Source organism: Sinohyriopsis cumingii, chromosome 3 (genome assembly GCF_028554795.1).
Source record: "Sinohyriopsis cumingii isolate HCF-2022 chromosome 3, ASM2855479v2, whole genome shotgun sequence".
Lineage (NCBI taxonomy): Eukaryota > Metazoa > Mollusca > Bivalvia > Unionida > Unionidae > Sinohyriopsis > Sinohyriopsis cumingii.
This window is the reverse complement of record NC_142963.1, coordinates 146,262,730-146,287,968: the sequence shown is the minus strand read 5'-3', so window position 1 is coordinate 146,287,968 and position 25,239 is coordinate 146,262,730. Positions and strand designations below refer to the sequence as shown.

The following is a 25,239-nucleotide window of genomic DNA, read 5'->3' as shown; positions in this document are numbered from 1 at the left end:
ACCTATATCTGAGTTGCCTCCCATCATATAAATTTACATGAAACGCCAGTAATCCTTGATTTTCTCACTAATTTTAGTTAAACCATAGGGTTTGTTACAATTATTAGTGACACAAACTATATCCAAGTACATGTTGTATAATCAAACATTAATATTGTTGCAAAATATATCAGATGGGGTTTGGTGCTGAAATTGTTAGAATTTAAATACTCTTTATAATTTCTGGGGTTGATTTTTTTGATCCCATTATCTGTTTGTTGCCAAATAAATATACTGGCTATAATTGATGACCAACAATGTGAACTGGCATTCTTTGCATTATTATTAAAATATTTTGTATCTATCCAATACGAAGTTTGAAATTATTATTTTCATAGGTATCTATCCAATATAGAATTTGTTTTTATTTCCACAGTACTATTACATGCAACTACTACAACTGAACAGGTAAACTTTAAAATTAAACATTTAGATCTTTGTACATTAGATGTTACATTTTCTAGGAACATTTTTCAACTGCAAACCTCATGAATGAAACATTCATAAATACTTATATTTCATTTAATTTTGATCTTAATGGAGTTTAAAACAGTACCCATTTTGCATGAAAACTCAACAAAATATTATTTTAAAATATTTTTTTTACTGAAAAGCAAAATGTTTTGGGTCAATGCAAGCTGTACTAAAATAACAATTTTACAAAAATGACAAACACAGGTATTTTGAGAAAAATCCTGGAATAATTTCATTTAAAGTTTTGAAATACTTATAAGTATGAACCAATACCAGTCAAAACACTTTTCTGCAACTGAAGTTTAACATTTTGATTAAAAACTGGTTAGAAGACAATTTCTACTCAAACAAATGCATGTATATGGTAAATCATGCATAAGAAAAGAAGAAAAAAGTCATCAATTACACCAGTAAAGAATTTGTGACACTAATGCAATCAATTACACCAATAAAGAATTAGTGACAGGAAAGCAGTCAGATAATTCATGCAGGCACATAATGAAAGAGTCCTTTTTCATCATATGACCGTCAGAATTAAATTGTTCCTTTAGTTTGGGTTTTTTGCTGGTTTTCAAATGAAATAAAAAAATGTTTTTATTGTTCACAACTCCTGATATTAAATTTTCTAGAAATATCTTTCAACAGCATGTACAACTAATTGTACAAGCGACAATGGTTCTGTAGTACATGTACAAATGTACAAGCAACAATGGTTATGTATTACATGTACAACTGTTCAAACAACATTTGTTCTGTATTACATATACAACTAACTGTACAAGCAACAATGGTTCTGTACTACATAAATATCTGTATAAGCAATAATGGTTATGTATTACATATACAACTGTACAAGCAACAATCAATTATCATCAGCAAGAGCCATGCACCTCAATGTAGTGATCATTCAATAACGTGAAATTTACTGGATTGTCCTTAATTTTTCAAACACTTTTTGAGACATTTGTCCTGTGATTATTCTGAACTATCAGAAACACTGAATTTGTGAGATCTTGCTACAGAGAGGACAGAATTTCTTCATATAATGAGGGGCATTGGCCAGTTGTCTTCCCAATTGCACTGCCTTTAGTACCAGAGGAATTAACTGATTGATGTCTCCCACTTACCTCTGGTGAGAAGTCAAGTAATTTAGTAGGGAGAAATAACCATACCTGAGTAGGTAGGAGAAAGACATGAGGACTTGGAAGTTCCTGGCTGAGGTTCAAAATTCTGATCCTTCTCCAATTTTAATTTTTTCTTATATATACGTTTTGCTTTCTGAAAAAAAAGAAAAGGATTTTTGCATTTAAGCCTTAAATTTTGTTTAAGAAGAGCATTTAAATACCTATGGACATTTTTATGTCAGTACACTTTAAGCTTTAAATTACCTGAGCTAAAGCAATATGTGCATCATAAAAAGGGCTCCACTCTACAATTTGATCAGCTGGGCTTTAAAACAGAAAAATTTCTGTTGGAAAACCTAAGCTTGGAGAATATGGGAATTCAGGGGCAAGAACTCTTCTAAATGATGACTTGGAAAGCTGGAATCCAATTCATAGAAGGTGCACAGTAATGTTGGATAAAGTCTGAGCTATGTTGGTTACATGTAATATCCCATGTGAAGACTGAAGTAAATTGTCAAGAGCCGTAATTTCTAACCAAAATGAAGCTAATGAGACAAAATCCATATAAGGCACATCAAGATTGTGAGAAAAGGTAATGGCAAGCTCTTTCACATATCCACACTGGCTAAGCCGAGACTTTAACCAATGCAGGAAAATGTGAGATGTCAGTGATCTGTAAAGGCGATCATCTTATACCACTTGGCCATCTGGGGCCCTTACGTTCTTAAGAAATTCACAAAGGATGCACGTGGCTATTTCTAGCAAGACTGATTCCCTAACTGGTCAATACTCCACCTTTTAGCACCAACAGTAGTCTGAATGAAAGAGTCACAGTTCATTTTATTTCTTAACAATTCACACAACATAAAACTCATGCGGATTCACATGTGTTGACCTCCTGCATAATCATTCACAAGTGCTTCACTGATGGGATGAATGAACAGCCTAATGAAAGAATATAACTCTTACATGCAGTAGTTTGCAGGAAAAGACTGCTTATAAAATTGATACTTTGATACATGGCCCAAAATTTTGTTACTTATTCTGTTAAAAACAACAGCATAATTGTAGCAATTAACAGCTTGGTCATACAAATCTGTAGAATATAGAAATCTGAAGCTTTTGCTATATGTCATCTTGAAAATCGCTTCCATCCTTCCATCACATGTGTAACAATTAAATATTTGTACAAAATAATTACTTCCGGAAAATTTCAGACAAGAATTTCTCTTACAGGTGCATTGGCAAGTTTGGCTGCAGATGCTGCTAAACTGTTTTCTATAGACTCTCTTCGTGCTCCTTCCCTGTGTGGACGTTCTCCTAGGGGCACAGAAATATTGACTCGTGCTGAAATATATTATCAACAGATATGTACTTAATGTTTATAATGTTGTTTAAATAAAAAATTTGTATGGTCATCAATGCTGCTGCCAACTAAGCCACCATTACTTGTCTCCAAGCTATAATATTTGTCATTAAGTTAAAACAAAAACATAAGGATCTTCTTTGGCAATCAAGTGAACTTATGATTCATATTTATTTTACTTAAAGTTCAAAAAACCCACAAGGATCTTCTCTGGCAATGAAGTGAACTCCTGATTGATATGTATTTGACTTACCTGCATATCATGTTTATGCAAATTAATATTAACACCCAAGCAGAAAAAACACCATCAGACACACATCATACATGAATGCACAGCATAAGTTCCCAAACAGGAACCACCACTATGTCTGACTGGGATGAAGAGTCATCTCCCCACTGATGGATGAATTTGAGTTGTGCAAATTCAACATATACAAGGTTGCTCAGAAAGCAATATATGTGTAAATTAGGGCTTTACTGTAAGATCCATTCAGATTTCTAACATTTTTTTTCCTCCAATAATTGTATAATACAGACTGTATGTTTTAATATAAAATTATTATCATTCAAATATGAACAAGTGTTTGTCTCTTACATATAATTACAAATGCATTAATTCTGTAGCTTCTTTGTAAATGACATTTAAGTTTTGGCTAAAAACTGGCCAAAAGTAAAAGTGCTTCCAATCTTAAAGGATGTTCATTAATTTGATAGGATACCTTTCTTCATATAAGGCATTTAGTGTTACTGAGTGTTATAAAACATGTCTGATATAATGTAAATCAACATAAATTCTTGTTCACCTCTTGAAAGTTTGAAAATGATCCAACTTTTACAATTTTTGTGTAAAAAGCATCATAGTGAGCTTACTGAGGTAGCTTCAAACAAAATCTAAAGCATCTGAGGTAGCTTACTGAGGTAGCTTTACATGGAAACTAAAGCATCATAGTGAGCTTACTGAGGTAGCTTCAGACGGAATCAAAAGCATCATAGTGAGCTTTCGGAGGTACCTTATTTACCACATATGTTGGGACACCGTATTTGTTGGGACACCATAAATTAATTTTAAAAGTAATTTTTTTGTGCACTGTATGTTCTGGGACACATCGTTTTTTTCTAGTCGTAAGTTGTTGGACACCTTTTAAATCATTCGAAAATTACATGTCAGAAATTGCAATCCAACTGAAATTTTATTTTTTAAATATAAAACTGTACTTGAGATAAAACTCTTTAAACCACTGCAGCAGCATCTCATCAACACAACCCTTTTCCTACACACGTATGGTCTACTATTTTGGTACATGAATACTTTTTTAACTTTCTCATACCGTGAAAAATTGTTGGAGGCGACACACCACCTGAAGTGGAAACTGCAAGAACAAAAGGAAGATTTTTTTCAAATCTGCACTAGTCTTGCTAATTCTCACACTTTTGATGCCCATCTTATCATCAGTCCATCCAGGAATGCGATCAAAGTACACTAGAGTTTCATCCATGTTAATGATCATATTGTCGGCGAAAAGATCTGTTTCTCTTCTGGCCATCACGAATTCGTCATGTGATTTAATTTTCTCCAAATCTTCTGGATGATGCTGGGTCATCAATGTTCGCGCACGAAGCACTATAATATTTTGCAACTTTAAAAACTGTTCTGCTGTTTTACTTTATTGTCAAACTTTTTGTGAATACTGTTGAAAAGGAACCAAAGTTAGCTTCCATATCTGGGCTGTCTTTGTATATTCAAAGCTAAAAAAATAAATCGGCACACTTAAAAGAATCCAGTAGTCGGCATCTGAGGTCAGTTTGCTTTGCAATAAAATAACTTTGTATTGATATCCTTTAAAAAAATACAGCTTCCGAGTCCAAAGTCGGCTTTCAACGTCTGCTTGCTTTATAATAAAAATAACCTTTGTCTTTGATGTCCTGTCGGCAAGTTCAAAGAAGTTTACTGCTGGCTGCCAGTTGTGTTTATTTACCACCAGGGCTTATATGTGCTTGGCATCTTTAGTAATAATTAATACAAAGGTGCACTGATGTCTGCGGGTAAATATTAATGATACTTATGTGACCCGCGCTGGCGAAAAGATTGTCACTTGCACTCAAGTGAATGTGTTTTAAAATAATGATTTTTATTTGCGAGATACTGGCATACAGTATAGTTCTCTTCTGGCCTTAACAAATTCATCACATGATTTTATTTTCTCCAAATATTCTGGGTGACGCTGGGTCATCAACATCTGTGCACAAAGCACTATATTGTGTCACTTTAAAATTTGTTCCACTGTTTCAATTTATTTTCAAAATTCCCGTGAATACAGTTGAAAAGGAACCCAAGTATGCTTCCATATCTCGGCCGTCTTTGTATATTCAAAAAAAAAAAAAAAAAAAAAATCGGCTCACTTCGCAGAATCCATAGTCAACTTCCAATGTCGGCTTGCTTTGCAATAAAATAACCTTTGTATTGATATCCTTTACAAAATAAAGTAACCGGGGTCGGCTTCTGAGATCGCCTGCTTTGTAATAAAAATAACCTTTTGTCTTTGATGTCCTGTCGGTAGATTCAAAGAAGGAGTTAACTGCTTGCTGCCAGTTGTGTTTATTCACCACCAGGGCTTATATGTGCTTGTTATAGTAAGGATAATTATGTAACCCTAGCTGGTGAAAAGACTGTCACTTGCACTCAAGTGAATGTGTTTTCAAATGATGATTTTTTTTGCGAGATATTGTCATACAGTAGACCTGGATATAATTCAATCTTGATTATTTTGCACCCAACACCGTGTCATGCGTGAATGGCGTCTTCAAGATATCAGTTGACTATTTCCCTCTTGTATGCGATTTTGTTGGCTCCAGTTTTCAGTCGGATAACATGTTCAAACCTTTGAGCACAACCACACACAATTGTTTCTCAGTGTTCATGTCAATGAACAACATGGTGTGTGGTATCGGACATAATTGATACACGCTACAGTATGGAAGCCTACGCTACTTATATGGATTTCGTGGAAGTATTTTATTCTTTAATGCTCATGTTGAAAAAAGGAATAAATGATAACAACACAAGGTTAGTTTCTTTCTTTTTATTATCAATTAAGCATTTTATTTACCTATTTTATTGCGACGTGCAGTTGGGGGGGGAGCACAAATGCAATACAAATTTATTTCGTTTCTTAAGTCTTGGGACATATCACCAAAGTGAAAAAATGTTTCACCATAAGTTCAGGGACAGGAAAAAAAATAATTATTTTATCGTGTCCCAACATATGCGGTAAATACGGTAACTTCACAAAGAATCTAAAGCATTTGAGGTAGCTTACTGAGGTAGCTTTACACGGAAACTAAAGCATCATAGTGAGCTTACTGAGGTAGCTTCACGCAGAATCTAAAGCATCATGGTGAGCTTAGTGAGGTAGCACCACACAGAATCTAAAGCATCAAAGTGAGCTTAGTGAGGTAGCACCACACAGAATCTAAAGCATCTGAGGTAGCTTACTGAGGTAGCTTTACACAGAATCTAAAGCATCATAGTGAGCTTACTGAGGTAGCTTCACACAGAATCTAAAGCATGATAGTGAGCTTAGTGAGGTAGCTTCACACAGAATCTAAAGCATCTGAGGTAGCTTTACATAAAATCTAAAGCACCATACTGAGCTTAATGAGGTAGCTTCACACAAAATCTAAAGCATCATAGTAAGCTTACTGAGGTAGCATCACAAAGAATCTAAAGCGAATGAAATATCATAAATGAGGTGAGTTTCTCATCCTTAGCATGTTGAAGTCTCTAGTTAGAATAAAGGACTATACATAACTATTATTCCCCATAACACAGCGTCTAATCTATGAGCTGTATGAATGGCACTGACATGGGTGAGACAAAGTTTAGAAATACAGTGACTTTCTCCCTGTCAGCAGCAAGGAAACTGTCAAGTACCTTTGAAAATGTCAGGCCTCCCATAGTGATTTTATGGGACATCTAGTCTAAAAAATACTGGAAAAAAGATAACGACTTTATAGGCTACAATGAATGGCATATTATACACCCAACCCAACTGAATAAATCTGGACTTGAGCTACCCTGACTTTTGAAATGCTGGCTCTGTGACAGAGCTCTATTGCATGAAAATGATTTCCTGGAATCCAAGACCCTTTCTTTTATTAACTGCTTAGTGCTGAAGCCATCTTGGATATTCTTGAGAAAAAATGTAAGGTAAGATGTGCCATTTTCATTTCAAGCCATCAAGAGATCATACGGAGTCTTCAGGAGCAAATCCAATGTCAAAACAACCATCTATTTAAAAGGAGTAGTTGTAAGAGTTTCAAGATGGCAGCCATAACAAATGTAGTACTGACACCATTTTTCTTCAGGACCAACAATACCAACAATAACAAGATTTTCAAGATGGCCACTGTGGCAGCCATATTGGATGTCTGAGTGGCACCATTAAAATTTATGACCAATCAGACCTTGTAATGAATGTGTGTGAGAAGGTTCATGTCACCCTCCTAGTAGTTTAGAAGGACTAACAACAACAACTGTGCTTAGGGATGGACTGATAACTGACAATGGACAACAAAGCTATTCTGGTCAATGGTCAGTAAACAACAACAAAAATTGGAATTTTGGGGTAACTGATGACCATTCATTGGACAGCAAAGAGGTTTTACAACTGTTCTTCCCTCTCCACATGACCTAATTAAAATTAAATTTCTGACACAAAATCATGATAAAACTTGTAAGATTATTTGCTCCTCCCACCCCTTTCAGTCTCAGTCAACTGTGGAAAGATATTCTGCATACTGGCTTTAATTAAGAAGTCAGACAGCAATCAATTACTTTTCAAATTTAGCCCTCAAGTACATACTGAAGGAGGGAGTAATTATGTTGGATAGGGGACTATGAAGTCTTGGAAAAGCTATGTAAAAGTAACAGGTACAGCTCTCCCTCATTATAAAGTGACCAGATATAACACATAACCCCATGGCCAAAATCATATCAATGTATAACTATATAGTCTGAACAAAGACAAGGAGAAGCTTAGTGTTATTACTTTAATTCCTTTTCAAGGCATCATTATTAAACAAATTTTGATAGCTCCAACTATCCAGCTGTTCTGTATATTAGGCTGTATATTAGGCTATTCTCAATACACTTACAATGCTGTAAAATTGGGGTAAAGCCATGTAAAGAGTTTTTACAATACACTGTGGTTCTATACAATTCACATAATGTGATCGTTGGTTCTGGACCCTGCCTAATGCATTCTTGTGAGGGAGAGCTTTATTACATTATTACTATTAAAACTTACAATGCTGTAAATTGGGGTAAAGCCATGTAAAAAGTTTTTACAGCAAATCAAAGTTTCCATAAAGCATACCTTTAGGATTCCATGATTCGTCTTTATCTTGTTTCCCTCGTCCTTTAAACAAATGTTCTGCTTCATCATCAGACATTTCCAAAGTAGGATAAACTGAAATAAGGTAAGTCAACAATACAACTTCACAAAAATACTGATGATAGTTTTTAAGGCACCATTATTTACTCTAATAATAAACCATTATTTACCTGGCGAAGAAAACATTTATGTTATACCAAAGTAAAAAATGGCACAGAAAGATGAAAATCTTTTCATAATGCACCAATTTTTAACCATTTATTCATTAGACTTTCCCAATTAAAAGAACAGTAAACAGACACAGGAATATTGATATGCATGTTTATGCTTTAGTAGAGAAAAAACCACAAATTTTTTAATGTGGGAAATAAGGAAGAGAAGCATTGCCTCGGCAAATACAAAGGGACTTCCACTGGCTGAGTGTAAGAATATCCAGGAGTCCACAAGAAGTCTGTTTCTTCTGTCCTTTTGTTTAAAACCATTTCAGATATTCTTGAGACACTGTAACATACCAAATTTGGTAACAAAAAATATTTTCTAACATGTTCAAAAAATACCTGTTATGTGCAGTATGACTATTTGTGTCACAGCGTTCATCACTGAACCTGACATCATGGATATCATGGATAGCTTATCACTGTACTTAGTCCAGACACTCTCAAGATATACCCAGTTAAATCTACAATGAATATTTTTGAGAAGTAAAAAGGTTGTGCTTCATGAATGGGGAGTTATTACTAATCCAATGCAATTCATTTCTCTCCTAAGTTAGGTCATGTCATGCAGATGGAAACTAGAGAAGGCAGACTCAACCTGCCAGTTAGATAACTTCACTATGTCCTGAACTGAGGCATTAACTTCAAAGCCAGGCTTGTGGAAGTCACTTGTATTTCATGAGCTGAAATCTTCATTAATGTCCTGGATCCAAAGAGAGTTCAGGAACACTGATTTAATAACCCCCATTAGCCAAGTGGCCAGAGCTTGTGGGGTTATGTATTCAGGAACACTGATTTAATAACCCCCATTTGCAAGTGGCCAGAGCTTGTGGGGTTATGTATTCAGGAACACTGATTTAATAACCCCCATTAGCCAAGTGGCCAGAGCTTGTGGGGTTATGTATTCAGGAACACTGATTTAATAACCCCCATTAGCCAAGTGGCCAGAGCTTGTGGGGTTATGTATTCAGGAACACTGATTTAATAACCCCCATTAGCCATGTGGCCAGAGCTTGTGGGGTTATGTATTCAGGAACACTGATTTAATAACCTCCATTAACCAAGTGGTCAGAGCTTGTGGGGTTATGTATTCAGGAACACTAATTTAATAACCCCCATTAACTGAGTGGCCAGAGCTTGTGGGGTTATGTATTCTGGAACACTGATTTAATAACCCCCATTAGTCAAGTGGCCAGAGCTTGTGGGGTTATGTATTGCATTCCTACCTTCAGTTGCAGGAGTATTCTTTCACAGTTGATACGGTTATCATCCAAGCATCTCAGGTAAAATCCGAGGGTACATACAGGGTCCTGAATCTTTGCTTCTCTTGACAGACTGATCAAGGAGAGGGAAGGAATAGTTATTGTTGATTGACTAGTGATAGCAGAAAGGAACCAGGTTATGAATGAACCATCAGAATGGACCGGCATGTAGTTCAGAACTTTAGATATTATACGTAGCTCACACACCCTGCATGTTAGTTAGAAGCATCATGCTATATCAGACCTGCCAACGCTGATTAGTAGGTCTCATTAAGGCAGTTGATTTTTTCCATAAGATTGACCAGCTTTCAGTAAGGTGTCCCAGAAGATCAATAACTGCTATTGTAAAGCTGGAAAACGTAATTAAAGGTTCAACACATCGACGATAAACATTATGTTCAACTGAAAAGTTTGTAAAGTACACACAGACTTTATTTACCACTAGTACAGTTGCACAAACTCTAGTTCGAAACCCTATGCAGCTCGATGGCTTGTTGCTATCTCTCAAATAGACATAATTCTTGGAAATTCTTTTCCATTTCACATGATGATGGCAATCAAATCTCCCACCACAAGACATACTCAAATTGGCAAGTGATGTCCAATAAACGTAATTGTGTCTTTTCCAGCTTTTATTCACAAGAATCTGAATACTCCTTTTTATTCTTCTGTGTTGATTATTAACACTTTTCTAGAAGCTTATTTTCCCTTTCATCTTAAACATGCATTTCTTTCTGGATGCCATTTTTAAAAATTCTATAATCAAAAGTTTAATCATGCAGATGATTCGCATGAATAAATAGGTGCAGTTTAAGGTGTCTGGGGTGCAGCTGTAAAGTGAGTCTGGTTCCCTGACTAATTTCACTAATTCTAAGATGAAACCCAGATCGAAATAAAACACGGATGAACCAATTATCTGGATTTATCGGAAATGGTCATTTTTTTGTAGTTTTTGATAGTATGCCATAAGTGGATATTTTAAGGGTAAGTTTTGCAACAATTACGGCAAAATAGTAAGAGTTGGCAGGTCTGCTATGTGTCTGCTATGATGCCCCAGGGCTAGACATCACTATAAACTGCCACACTGCAGACATCGTAGAGATGTGACCAATTTGTTTTTAAAGCAATGTTAAAAATCCAAATCACACATACACGCCTAAAAAGAGCCAGGAGTGAAGGAGTTCTGTTTAGACATGGATGGATTGGTGGTGATCTCAACTGCTTGAGTGGTGTGAGGTCACTATGACCTGTCTTGTTTTGTCTCTTGCTAAATCGAGCAGATCATTGATCCAGGATATTTGATCTTAGTGGAGCAATCAGAGCTACTGGTTTTGCAGTCTGTATCCCTCCTTTCTTAACTTTCTTCATAATCAACACTGATGGAGGAATTATTCCAAACATTACGTCCCCCTACCGACTGAAAGATCATGTACAGCCCTTGCTTATGGGGTCATGAAAAAAGGAAAAAGAAATGTTTCATCTTAGTTGGGCAATCAGAATTATTGGAGTCTGTACTCCTCAATTCACAATCAAAACTGATGGAAGAAAGGTGTATTCCCACATTGCCTTCCAAATGATTGAAAAGGCATGTATAGCCCAAGATCCTGGGGCATGGAAAAATGGAAAAGAAATGTCAAGCATCATACTGCCCCAAGGGGCACAGACCCAATGGAAGGTTCGTGGAGGGACCATTCTGTATGAAGTAAATGTCCTTCCTTGATAATAAGTCATCCAGGACACTGAACCTGTCAGGAATGTGTTGGACTTCAGCTGTTGTTGTTGCTGTTGTGGAGTTTAATGCCATTTATCAGCACATGATAGGCTATACATGGCGGCCAGTATTAATGGTGGAGGAAGAACCGGAGAAAACCCCAGAAAGAACCACCGACCTACAAGAAGCTACTGGCAAGCTTTCTCATATACCCAAATTGGCCGAATCTGAGACTTGAACCCACGCAGACAGAGGTGAGATGGCAGTGATCCGTAACGGAGAGTGCATTAGACCACTCGGCCACTCATGGCCCCTGGACTTCAGTATTACCTGATTCTGGGAGCCCCCATGAAGGTATTCCCATACAATGCACAGGAATGTCACCACAAACAAATTGTTCGACATTATCAAACCAAGTTTCTTGGATAGGTTCCACCCATAACTGAAAGGCACTTAGAATGGTTTTCATTTCCATGATGGGCCCTCAAGAATCCATGTACCACTGACCATTGGGTCCAGTAGTAAACTGGCATTTTAACATGTCAACCCCCACCACACGTATGCCAAGGAACTGTAAGAAACTTCCTCACTTAAACAATATCTTGTTTGATGCTACCCTGTACAAGCTATGCTTCTGATACATTTGGGAGAAAGATGCCAAGTTAAAATGTGTTATGAGTTCTGTATCTAGATGGACAAAATGTTGGAAAGGGAGACAAGGTCTTATTTCTCTGCAATGATTATCCACCCTGAATGATGAATGAGGAAAGTAATGTTGTTTCATATCACTTAGTCTAACATCATACTGAAGGAACAACTTCAATGTCTTTGTTGGTGAATTCTCCAATGCTTGAATGATTCTTCTGAAGCATTTGGGAGAAAGACACAAAGTTGATATGTGCAGAGGGTTCCATACCTGGATGGATAAAATGTTGAAAAAGGACAATGCCCAACTTCTCTATACTGATTATGCACCACACACAAATTTAGGTAGTCCATGTTGTGAACAAAAAACTAAACTTATTGAATGTCTTGGTTGTGAACTGGCAGGAATGAAATGGTCTCTGTAGCAATTGTCCTGAATTCTTAGCGAAGGCTAAATGGCTTACGATGGGGCCATATGAACTGATATCTGGAAGTATAGATCAGACATGTCAGGGCTGCTCATGTACTTGTTGCATCTCTATCACATGTCTCAACTGCTGTTAGACTTTGTAACCAGAAATGTTCTGGAACAGAAGTCATATCTGTGCAGTTTTGTGCTATCTACATTGCCCTTTATGACATCAGAAAAACTGAATTTTCTTGCATAATCACTTGTCTCAACTGCTGTTAGACTTTGTAACCAGAAATGTTCTGGAACAGAAGTCATATCTGTGCAGTTTTGTGCTATCTACATTGCCCTTTATGACATCAGAAGAACTGAATTTTCTTGCGTAAAAACAAGCCCTTTCATGGTATTGCTTGAGACTCCCTTCAAGAAGGTACAATGACAAAAGGGGAGGGGTTCCAATAATGAAATCTTCTGGCCCACTGACAGTCTGAATCACCCCTCATTCTGCATGAATGGGATGTCCAAATCTGACTAAATGGGAGTAATCAGGTGCTTCAGGTGTGGGTGTGGGTGACAGTGTATCACTGACAATTAACAGAAGGCCTAGGGAAGAAGAAACTGAGTTCTTTTATTTCTCCTTCCTGCATGTCAGCGAAAATAAAGGCATATGACTGTCTATAATTTGCTTGGCCCAGAAAGAAAGAAAACATTTTATAAACTGCCATTGTTGAAAACTTCCACTGTGAATTCTATAGGAAAATCACTGTATGTTCCCTAACAGTGTCATGCTAAGATAGGAGACTGCTCTGAAAGTCAAAGGGCAACTCTTGTTCCTTTTGCATTTTCACCTCCTCAACTTGACGCCCTAACAGAAGTGGAGAACAGAAAGGGAGGGAGTGCATAAAAAAAACTAATGACTGTTAGTGGCTTTTACTGCTAGCTAACAAATCAGATGCATGATGTCAAGTAAAAAGGAAGTCGACATAATATTCCTAACTTTGGCACAGCATTAAAGACTTGTCTGTGTACCTTATCAACATCTATACCATGTACAAGTAGAGAAAACACCTCTGAACGTGACTTTCTACCATGGGAGTAAGAAAGTTGTATGCAGCTGACTCACCAATAAGAAGTTCTTTCATTACCAGGATGGAAAATGCTCCAAGAGATGCCCGGTAATATTTCTGAATCTTTAACAACTGTAGCAAGATTCTGAAATGATGACCTGTCATCATCATCATCTAGCATTTTTATTTCATCACCTTCATCACTGGGAAAAGATGACGTATCATCAGGATGCATCTTCATTTTGCCCTTTGGAAAAAGACATCAGTAGTGATCACATTATGGAATACCAGTCTGACACAGCCAATGTGGCCTACCAAAGGCAATATATGCTTTGTGGTCTGACAGGTATTGGTACAGGCCACTAATCCATACCATATTGGTCACATGACTTCACTGTGGTTAGTTCCTCGTCATGACTTAATTGCTGAGCTGCTTTTGAGGTAAGGCTCTCAACAAGAACCAGGGATGAAGGAGGTTGTCCAGACAGGGTATGCCAATGACCAAGGTTGCTTCATCAGTGTGATGGATACAATCTTCCTGGGCACAACTGTCATGAGCTCTTGCAGACTGATGACCCAGAGTTTGTCACAATGAAGAAAGGAAATCAGAACTATTCTGCAAGTCTTGCCTATCACCTTTTAAATTACCTTTAGGATCAGGACCACTGGGGAGGATACATAAGCCCTCATGACTTCCATGCTGTTTGACAGTGCCACCTCTGGGTCCAAGAAGAGACAAAGGTAGGGCTCTACATTGTTTCTAAGAGCTCTGTCATCAGTTGGTCCCGAGGTCTATCATCATTTGGTCCTGAGGTCTATCATCAGTTGGTCCCACAGGGCTCAAACTCGATGAAAGATAGATGGAGCAAAATACATATGAAGTAGTTAGCGTCTTCTTAATAATGAATGTCGAGTGCCCAGTACCCAACTTATATGCCGATATGCCATCTGGCATACCAATGGAGGAACTTCTATAAATCTTTGGTGATTTCATTCCCCTTCATTTGAGAAGGTACTGCATTACTACCAAGTTGTCTGGCATTATCAGAACCATATTTCCATGTACATGTTCCCTCCCAGCATCAAAAACTGAGTGGAGAATGTCCTTCATTTGCAAGAAATTTATATAAAATGCCTTTGCCTGTGCAGAAGCAATGAAGCAAGTGCTCACACTGCCCCTCCATCTACCTGACAAACTTAATCTGTTCAGGTTGTGACATTCAGCTTGAGGGTTTCCATTAGTATTCCTGCCACTATCCACTCCGGGTCTTGCCAATGACGCAAAAAGTGGCAGCCTTTAGATGATCTAAATGACTGGGCCCCAAGTGGCCGAGTGGTCTAAAGCGCTCACCGTTATGGATCACTGCCATCTCACCTCTGTCTGCATGAGTTCGAGTCTCAGGCTCAGCTAACGTTGGTATGTGAGAAAGCCTGCCAGTAGCTTCTTGTGGGTTGGTGGTTCTTCACGGGATTTTCCAGGGTTCTTCCTCCACCATTTATAATGGCCGCCATGTATAGCCTATCTTGTGCTGATAAATTAGAAACAACAACAACAATAACAATCTAAATGACCTAAGATAGAGTGCCACTGTATGAGAAAGACCATCAGCAGGGGTGCATATAATGGTGGCAGACACATATCTGCACTAAGCAGACAGAGTTGAAGAAAAACTCCAATACATCAACAATTTGAGTAATGCCTTTGGAGTGCAAAATGCATCTCTTATCAAACCCAAATTAGGTGGTCTACACAGGTTACCTAATATCTCACCTCTGTTCAAGTCTTGGACTTGGCCAACATGGGTGTCCAAAAAAGCTTCCCAGTGGCATTCAATGGGTTGATGGTTCTTTCTAGAGTTCTGTTTAGGTTCTTCCACCAGCTGCCATGTATTAAAGGAAGTCAAAAACGCATCAACCATCATATGATGTGTGACCCATATCATGCTTATTCATGACTTTGGTCATTCAGCACACCAATTCTAAATCCATGACTTTGTCTTGTAGTGAGGGAGTATTAGGGGAAGTAAAAAAGTTTATTTCCTAATGTCAACGTGACTGGGTTATGTATTTTGCAGCAAAATATCTATAATTTAATTTTTAGGTATATCTGATCTTTGAAACCGTCCCAGTGATTCCATGGACAGAAGCCAAGGATGACAAATGTCTCGTAGATGGTTATCCCAAGAGCAACATAATTACAAAGTAGTGTGAATTTCCATCTAACCTTTTAGAAGGTGTGGGAATAAACACAGAGATGGATGGATGGAAGGTATCATATTAACAACCTTTCTAAAATATGGGGAAAACAACAACAAAATCTTTGAATTATTATCCAATATATAATGTACCTTTTACAAAGAAATTCATTATTGTACTAATAAATATAATGAATATAATTCTTACTCCAATCAATGTGTGCAATATTCACTAAAATAATGTATACTGATTTCTGCCCCAGACCTGTCGATTGTTCACTTCAAAACAGACAAACAACAGGTTAATGTGGTGTTTGCTGCAGTTGGATACATGCTGTACATGAAAAAGTGCAGTGAATTTTCTCTTATGTCGAAATCTTTACTCTTTTAATGAATCCATCAGAGTATTTCAGATAATTTACTCTTTTTCCTGTTTGAGTCGAGAATAAACTGCAGAAATCAGTATACATTATTGCAGTAAATGACAAAATGACACATCAAATTGTGCTTGGACACTATGCAATGACAAAGTCAGAGGCAGATATTCATCTGCTGGGACATAATGAAATGGCAGGTCTGGAGCAGACTCTCATCTGTTGGGATGTTATGCAATGGTAGATCTGACAGATTTTGTCCACTATGCAATTGCAGGTCTAGGGTAGACTCGCATCTATTGTGGTGTTGGACAATCGCAGGTCTGGGGCAGGTGCATCTGTTGGAGTTTTATGCAATGCATGTCTTGGGCAGATGTTCATATGTCAGGGCATTTTACAATGGCATGTCTTGGGCAGATGTTCATATGTCAGGGCATTTTGCAATGGCATGTCTTGGGCAGATGTTCATATGTCAGGGCATTTTGCAATGGCATGTCTTGGGCATATGTTCATATGTCAGGGCATTTTGCAAAGGCATGTCTTGGGCAGATGTTCATATGTAAGGGCATTTTGCAATGGCATGTCTTGGGCAGATGTTCATATGTCAGGGCATTCTGCAATGGCAAATCTGGGTCTCTCCAGTTCATAGTTGGGTGTGTACTCAACGCAAGTAATGTTAGTATGAAGGGCCCTGAATTTTTTATTTAAGTTGCCATGTAAACAATGGATAAAGAGACTCACCAAACTCATCATCTTGGTAACACTTAGAAAGGTGTTCTTCCTCATCCTCAAGGGCTGCTTGACTCTTTGCCCTAAGTGATAATCGTCTGTCTGATCGGGAGAAGAGCTGCAGATCTCCCATACCTCCTCCCATTCGGCTCATAGACAGCATGCCTTGTATAGCTTCCCTCATGCTGGGAGAGGGGGCATTCCTGGTGTAATGTTGAATCATTTTATTATTCCATGAATGTGAACATCATCATAGTTGTGACAAATTACATTAAAACATATCATTAATCATTTTTGCCTACCAACAGAACATAGAGATAAACAGGTAAATAACCTTTTTTTTAAAGTTTGCCTTTCACCAACAGTAAAATTTAGTATGGTACATATATGGCAAAATAATGAGTATGTGTGTGTGTGTGTGTGTGTGATTTGGATTGTTAATGTAGCTTTAATAATGTTTCAGTCATACTGCTGCAATGTCTGCAGTGTGTCAGTTTATAGTGATGTCTAACACTTAGGCATTGTGCTGCAGACATGTAGCATGATGTCCCACCCAGTCACATTATCCTGACACCAGGCCGACCAGTTCTAACGCTAACCTCTTAATGCTGAACATCTGTTAGTACCATTTTTATAAGTCTTTGGTATGACTCGGCCGGGGTTTGAAACCTGCGAACTCTTGCATCCGAGGCGGATGCTCTAACCACAAAGCCACTGGAGCGGTTGGCATAATAATGAGCTATCATTAGTATTAAATTTAGTTGTATAATAGAACTTTGATTATATGTCAGGGTGTGGGATCAAGGCCTTGATGGATATGAGAATAGATGGATAACAGAATATGTACATTAAAAGTATTATACAACAGACCAGGTAGTCATAATATCTACCTATGTACATGTACCTGTTTTTAATATTTTGACATACAATACCCTTATGGTTAACAGAGACTGACGGTTAACAGGGTGACAGATGATCGAAGTTCTACTGTATAAGTCTCAACCTTTCCAAAGCATATATAAAAAACTGCAAGGCTCAAGATAATATTCCTTCTTTCACAGGAAACACTGACTCATAGTAACACTATAAGTTTTGATGAAATCAACTGTTGAGCTGACCAACCCACATGTGGAGGCCATGATGCAATATTGTAATGTATTCAAAGCAGTCATTCAGAACTACCTCAGCTATTTTTTTAAGACTATTGTACATTTCTTTGCCTGAAATTTTCCCGCAAAAGCCCCCCTATTCTATTAGAACTATCTTGGCTATTTCTGTAACTGGGTTGATTTTAGTACTGACCAAGATGTTAGGAATGAAAACAAATAGTTCTATCATTTTCTAACTTCTCTGTCAGCCCTTGCTTGGTAAATAGAAAAAGTCTGAATGGGAATGACTGACATCCATAGAACTGATCACAAAGTTGAAAATGCAAAGTAGTGTTGAGACAATTACAGAACCAGATACTTGTATGCTGTAGTACTGGGTGAATGGATACTTGTGTGCTGTAGTAGTGGGTGAGTGGATACTTGTGTGCTGTAGTAGTGGGTGAACAGATGTGTGCTTAAGTAGTGGGTGAATGGATACATGTGTGCTGTAGTACTGGGTCAACAGATACTTGTGCACTGTAGTAGTGGGTGAACGAATACTTGAGTGCTATAGTAGTAGGTGAACAGATGTGTGCTGTAGTAGTAGGTGAACAGATACTTGTGTGCTGTAGTAGTGGGTGAATAGATACTCGTGTGCTGTAGTAGTGGGTGAACAGATGTGTGCTTAAGTAGTGGGTGAATGGATACATGTGTGCTGTAGTACTGGGTCAACAGATACTTGTGCACTGTAGTAGTGGGTGAACGAATACTTGAGTGCTATAGTAGTAGGTGAACAGATGTGTGCTGTAGTAGTAGGTGAACAGATACTTGTGTGCTGTAGTAGTGGGTGAACAGATACATGTGTTCTGTAATATTGGGTGAATTAATTTGTGTGTGCTGTAATGCTGGGTGAACTGAATGTAACCTAAAATCAACATCTTCCCTAGAAAGGCACTTTAATTTCAACAGATGAATACTAATTTTCTACATAAACCCTTTAGAATTTTATCCCAAAGAAAAAATTGAAATAGAATTAAAACTGATATTTGTCTGATGAAATACATATCTCCATTCAAGTCATTATTTCTTTTTCAAAACACATTCCAGTTATCTTCAGGTATCCATAAAGGAGGAATTAAGCTGCTTCATGTTTTCTTCTGCACACATGTTCTACATAAATAAATGGTAACTATAGCTAAGATAGTTAAGTCCCTGCAAAACATCTTTATATCAGACCATGAGGTGGGGTAGGGGGGTGGGTGGGGATGGGTGGCAAGAAAAAAAACTTGAACACAGATTTCCTCATTTATATACATTTGTGAAATCAAAATATAAAAAATGACATTTACATTTGATTTCATTTTCATCTAAATGTTTTTATAAATTTTATACATGAATGATTAATTCATATCTATTTTAGTTTCAAAAACCAGAGTTTGTTCCCTTATTTCTCAAATTTTTGCTAAGAATGACATGAACAAGGTATTGAACTTTCATGCATTGACATGTTTAGACATCTGGAGAATTCTGATGCTACTGGAGTGGCCACATTAAAAGTTAATCATGAGTCTGCCATTTTACATGAAATATAGGGTAATGCTGAATAGTTATCAAATAAAAAAATTTAAGTGAATATTTTTGAAAACATGTTCACAGCATGAAAGACATCGCCTGCACTAGAATGTAAAAATTTGAAGAAACCACAGCCATAGCAAATCTGTTGATAATGAGTATCAGCCTCATTGCTACCAAAGCAGTGGGGAAAGTAAATGTCATGTCTTGCTTTTTTGACTAAATTAGGACTCCACAAATAATGCATTATCAAGGAAACAAACCTTTACTCTCACCTATACAATTCTCTGAATTGCATCTCTAGCTTGATTTAGCTTACCCTATGTCTTCATCGACAGTAAAAGCTGTCTCTGTCCCATATCCACTAGCCTCCAATATATCGGCAATACTGCCATTCAGTCCACCCCGAATAGTTGGCATGTTCATCCTGAGGGTCTGTTGTATGGTCAGTGGATCTGCATTACTGAGGCCACCAGCAGGGACTCGGGGGGCCCCTAAGGCCTCATCTTTGCTCCCTGTGGCATCACTCTGACTAGAGGATAGTCCACTTGGACTTCCAAATGTTTCTGACTCCTCCGAAGTTTCACTCTTTGGTGGTTTCCCTTGAACTAGAAAATTAAGATAAATATGGCAATCCTATTCATCAGAAAAATTCAGACTTTATAACAAATTTAAATATAAATGATAATTCATAGCTATGCTACTTTTTTTAATAAAAAATTATCGCTAAAGCTACTTTAAAAAAACAGTAATTTAGCAACCAAGATATCCCCCACTTTTAAGTCCTGCATACAAGCTCAGGACCAAAGTAATGATTAGTATCATTCATTAAAACAGAAAAAAAAACACAAAAAAGTTGTTGGAGCAAACAATAGTGCAAATTCATGAGAACAAAATATCCATGTTAAAAAGTGATAGCTGTGAATGCATCAGAAAAATAACTAGATTTGTGTTCATGAAACATTCTTGCCTCCACTGCAGAGGTGAAGACACAAATTTGTATGCCCACATTATTAAAAATGTCTGAAGTGGAAATATTGGTATAATTACAGGAGAATCTAATGCGGTAAACAACATATGCATATAAATAAACTTCAAATGTCTGCTTGAAATGGTTTTAGTTTAATTGTGCTAACAAGGTTTATGTCCCAAAAATGTTTAATTATCAAAGTTGTTTAAAAAATAAGACAACCTAGTGGGCCTGATATCACTCAACTGACAATTGCCATATGTCAGCGTGTGAACACAAAGTCACACATGTACTGAAACTGCAGCGGGGAAAGAAAAGCCTGGAGCACATAGTTACTACCATTTCTATTAATTCTGGTATCATTTCTCCTCTTTCCAAGACCACATACAAATTGATCACTTTCTTGGCATACAAAAATGTCATTTATATAACCAGACTTCTCTTGGGTCTCTCCAAGCCCACAGGGACCAGGCCCAGATTCATAAGTTCAAAACTCATTATCAACCCTTAAGGTACATACACTTGGCATCATAATGAAAATTAATCTGTACAGTCAGCCTGAATTCATGCATCTCTCCTTCCCACCTAGGTCTCCACCCATCGAGTGTGTTTGTATGTGTTTGAGATTTTTAATGAAGCTTTAACAATTTTAGTCATATCACTGATATCTTCAGTGTGGCAGTTTATAGAGATGTCTAGCATTGGGGCATCATGCTGCAGACATAAAGCATCATGTCCCACCTAGTCACATTATCCTGACACCAGGCCAAACAGTTCTAACACCAACCTCTTAATACAGAGTGCCAAGCAAGGCAGCTTCAAGTACCATTTTTTAAAGTCTTTGATATGATTCAAGTGGGGTTCAAACCCACGACCTCCACATTCAAGCCAGACACTCTAATCACTTAGACCACCGGAGCGGTCCCATCCCTGGAGTCATAACTTGGAAACCATGGAGATCAACACTCAAGGGAGTTGCGATAACTCAGTGGTTATGGTGCCAGACTCATGACCAGGAAACTGACCTGGATTCTCATTAATATATGGTCTATGTTGTCCTTAATCTAAACACATCTGATTCATGTCTGTTCAGAGATATGGCCTTTAGGGTGTTCACAAGAGCAGCCAATCTGATGCAAGATCACATCATTAATATGTGTGACTATCACAAGAGCAGCCAATCTGATGCAAGATCACATCATTAATATGTGTGACTATCACAAGATCAGCCAATTGATGCAAAATCACCTCATTAATATGTGTGGCTATCACAGGATCAGTCAATCTGATGTAAGATCACCTCATAAATGTGTGGCTATCAATATTTATCAAAAACATTAAAAGGTCTTGGTGGTGTAAGCTTACATATCTAATCAGAAATATGGTCTCTAGAGTGTACACTAACTCAGTCAATCAGATATGCAAAACCACTTCATTACTATGCACAGATATCTCTCATACTTGGTGGGGGCCCTGAGTGGCCTAGTGGTCTAAAGTGCTCACTATTACAGATCACTGCCATCTCAAATCTGTCTGTGTGGGTTCGAGTCTCAGGTTCAGCCAATGTGGGTATGTAAGAAAGCTTGCCAGTAGCTTCTCGTGAGTCGTTGGTTCTTTCTGTGGTTTCCCTGGGTTCTTCCTCCACCATTAATACTGGCCGCCATGTATAGCCTATCATATGCTGAGAAGTGGCGTTAAACCCTACGACAACAACAACATCAAGTTTCTTTAAAATTTGCTAAATGGGTTCATATCATCAAGATCTTTGACTCTGATTATGAGCATGAGATTGTCCACATCAATTATGGCTTTATCATTAGAACAGAATTGTATCAGTATATAGTATAATAATGACACGCTGACAGAGGTGAGATGCCAGTGATCCATAATGGAGAGCACTTTAGACAACTCGGGACTACCAAGAAACTGGATAAGACGTATAGTCTTCAGATTTCGAGAGGTAAGATGTTTACACAATCCAATGCAAGGCTGGTTGATTGAAATTGGTTAATGCCATTTTTCAGCACATGATAGGTTACACATAGTGACCAATATATTTGGTGGAGTAAGTACCCTGGAACAACCACATGGGAAGTTACTGGCAAGCTTTCCCACATGTTGGCTGAGCCCAAGACTTGAACCCACATGGACAGAGGTATGGTATTTCATTATGGGCTTATACTGCTTATCATAGTACCTGTCTACAATCATGATAATATTACCCTAAGGTGGAACAAATTCTGATTGCAATTCGGTCTCAAAAGTGTTAACAATTCGGTCTCAAAAGTGTGAACAAGCTCAGCCAATCAAAATATAAGATCACCTCATTAATATGCACAGATTTTGCTCATATTCAAACTAATCCAGCATCTTGATAATATAAAACTATTTAAAAATAGTGATCAAAATATTATAAGAAATACAGTTGCTAGATTGTTGATAAGCTCAGCCAATCAGATTCACCATCACCTCATTGAAATTCATAAATTTTACTCACAATCAAACTCAACCAAGACGTTAATGATGTAGACCTACTTACCAAGTTTCATCATAGCCTATCAAGAATATAGTTTCTAGAGTGGGAAAAAAATCTTTGTATCAAATGCTCATAATAAAAACATCCAACATCTTGATGATGTCAGCCTTTTACCAAGCTTGATTAAAATTGGGTCAAAATATTTTAGAGTGCAGCAATTAAAATGAGAGCATCTCATTATTATGTATAGATCTTGTTCATGATTTTAAAAAACCAACATATATCTTAATGATATTAAGGCAAAATCAAATCAGAATTAAAGCTCTCAAAGATTTAATAAGCTCAGCCAATCAGATGCAAGACCATCTTATTATTAGGCATGGATCTTGTTCATTACTCAAAGTGTCCAAGATCTTGATATACTTTAAAGTTTACATAATTAATATGTGCTGATCTTGCTCACTATTGAAGTAATCCAATATCAAGTCTGTATTTCAAGTTTGGTCAAAATCAGATCAAAAATAGGGCTTTCAGAGTGGAATCAACTTTGTCAACCAGACACAAAATTACCTCATTAATATGGGTACAACTCACTCATTATTGAACCTGTACAAGATCTTTATAATTTAAGCACATACTCCATGTTGGATCAAAATTGATTCAGATATATGGCATCCCAAGTGGTAATACGGTCAATCAAATACAAGATTACCTCATTAATATGCATGGATCTCACTCACTATCATACCCATCAAAGATCTTGATCATATAAGCTCATTATTTCAAGTCTGATACAAATCAGGAGATAATGAGCTCAGCCAATCAAATGCATCTATTTAAATTTTTAACCAAATCAGACCAGAAATGCGGCCTCCAGAGTGGCAACAGCCAATAAGATGCTAGATAACATAATCAATATGCGTGGATCTCACTAATTAATGAACTTGTCCAAGATTTTTTTTAATGTAAGCAAATATTCCAAGGTCTGACCATTAATGGATTAGAAATATGGCCTCCAGGGTTTAACAAGACAAACCAATCAGTGGCCATGTCACCTCGTTAATATACAGACCGCTCAGTGGCTTAAGTGGTTAGAGCATCCGCCTCAGATGGAGGTACAAAACCGGGCCGAGTCATACCAAAGACTTATAAAAATGGTAATAACAGCTGCCTTGCTTGGCACTCAGCATTTAGAGGTTAGTGTAAGGACTGATGCTAGACATCACTATAAACTGTCACAATGCAGACATCATAGCGATAGGACTGAAAAATTGTTAAAGCTATGTTAAAAATCCAAATCACATCCTCTCATTAATATATAAGAGTCATCTTGCTCATTACGAAACAAGTCTGCAATTTTGATGATATAAGCCCATATTCCAAGTCTGACTGAAACTGAACCAGAAATATGGACTCCATACAGATGTATATTTTCCAAATAACTGAAATGGGTATGTGGTTACTAATGTATAATTGCTGGAAACAAATTTAACCAAATCTGTCTGCAAACACAACCACTCTCCCATAAATGGACAACCAAAATGCTAAATGCCCCTATCTTGGGATCAAAAACAAATCTCACATGATAATTTGAGCCTGAGAGATCCTGGTTTGATTGTTGATGCTGGCATATCTGATGTGGGTTCTGTTTTGATCTTCTTAGGATTTTCATCCACCACCAGAGCATCATCATCATCATCACCGTCATCCTTGTCACTACCCTCATTTCCATCTCCCAGTAGCTGGAACTCTCCAGCCTTCCTGCCCTTCAATTTGTCACTACCCTCATTTCCATCTCCCAGTAGCTGGAACTCTCCAGCCTTCCTGCCCTTCAATTTGTCACTACCCTCATTCCCTTCTCCCAGTAGCTGGAACTCTCCTGGTTTCCTGCCCTTCAATTTGTCACTACCATCATTTCCATCCCCCAGTAGTTGGAACTCGCCTGATTTCCTGCCCTTCAGCTTGTCACTAAAAGCAGTATCAATACATGTAATTAAGATTCAAGCTATAAACCTTCTACAGTGGATATAAATTGAATTTCTCTTTTCAAAAGTGAAAGAAAATGAAACACTATATTCCAACTTGTTGGAAATTAAGAATCTGCTCTGAAGGTCATTTGTTCTATAAACA

General features: G+C 37.4%; 1 protein-coding gene across 1 annotated transcript in view; it reads right to left on the bottom strand.

Annotated features, from left to right (window-relative positions):
- LOC149804082 (histone lysine demethylase PHF8-like) overlaps positions 1 to 25,239 on the bottom strand; it is a 111,585-nt gene that overhangs the window by 17,666 nt on the left and 68,680 nt on the right. The window contains exons 14-19 of the mRNA XM_089954004.1: positions 24,692 to 25,077; positions 19,983 to 20,271; positions 17,016 to 17,206; positions 8,379 to 8,471; positions 2,872 to 2,984; positions 1,686 to 1,791 (exon numbers count right to left, since the gene is read on the bottom strand). Of these exons, the coding sequence (XP_089810130.1) occupies positions 1,686 to 1,791; positions 2,872 to 2,984; positions 8,379 to 8,471; positions 17,016 to 17,206; positions 19,983 to 20,271; positions 24,692 to 25,077 (1,178 nt within the window). The remainder of the gene's footprint in view (positions 1 to 1,685; positions 1,792 to 2,871; positions 2,985 to 8,378; positions 8,472 to 17,015; positions 17,207 to 19,982; positions 20,272 to 24,691; positions 25,078 to 25,239) is intronic.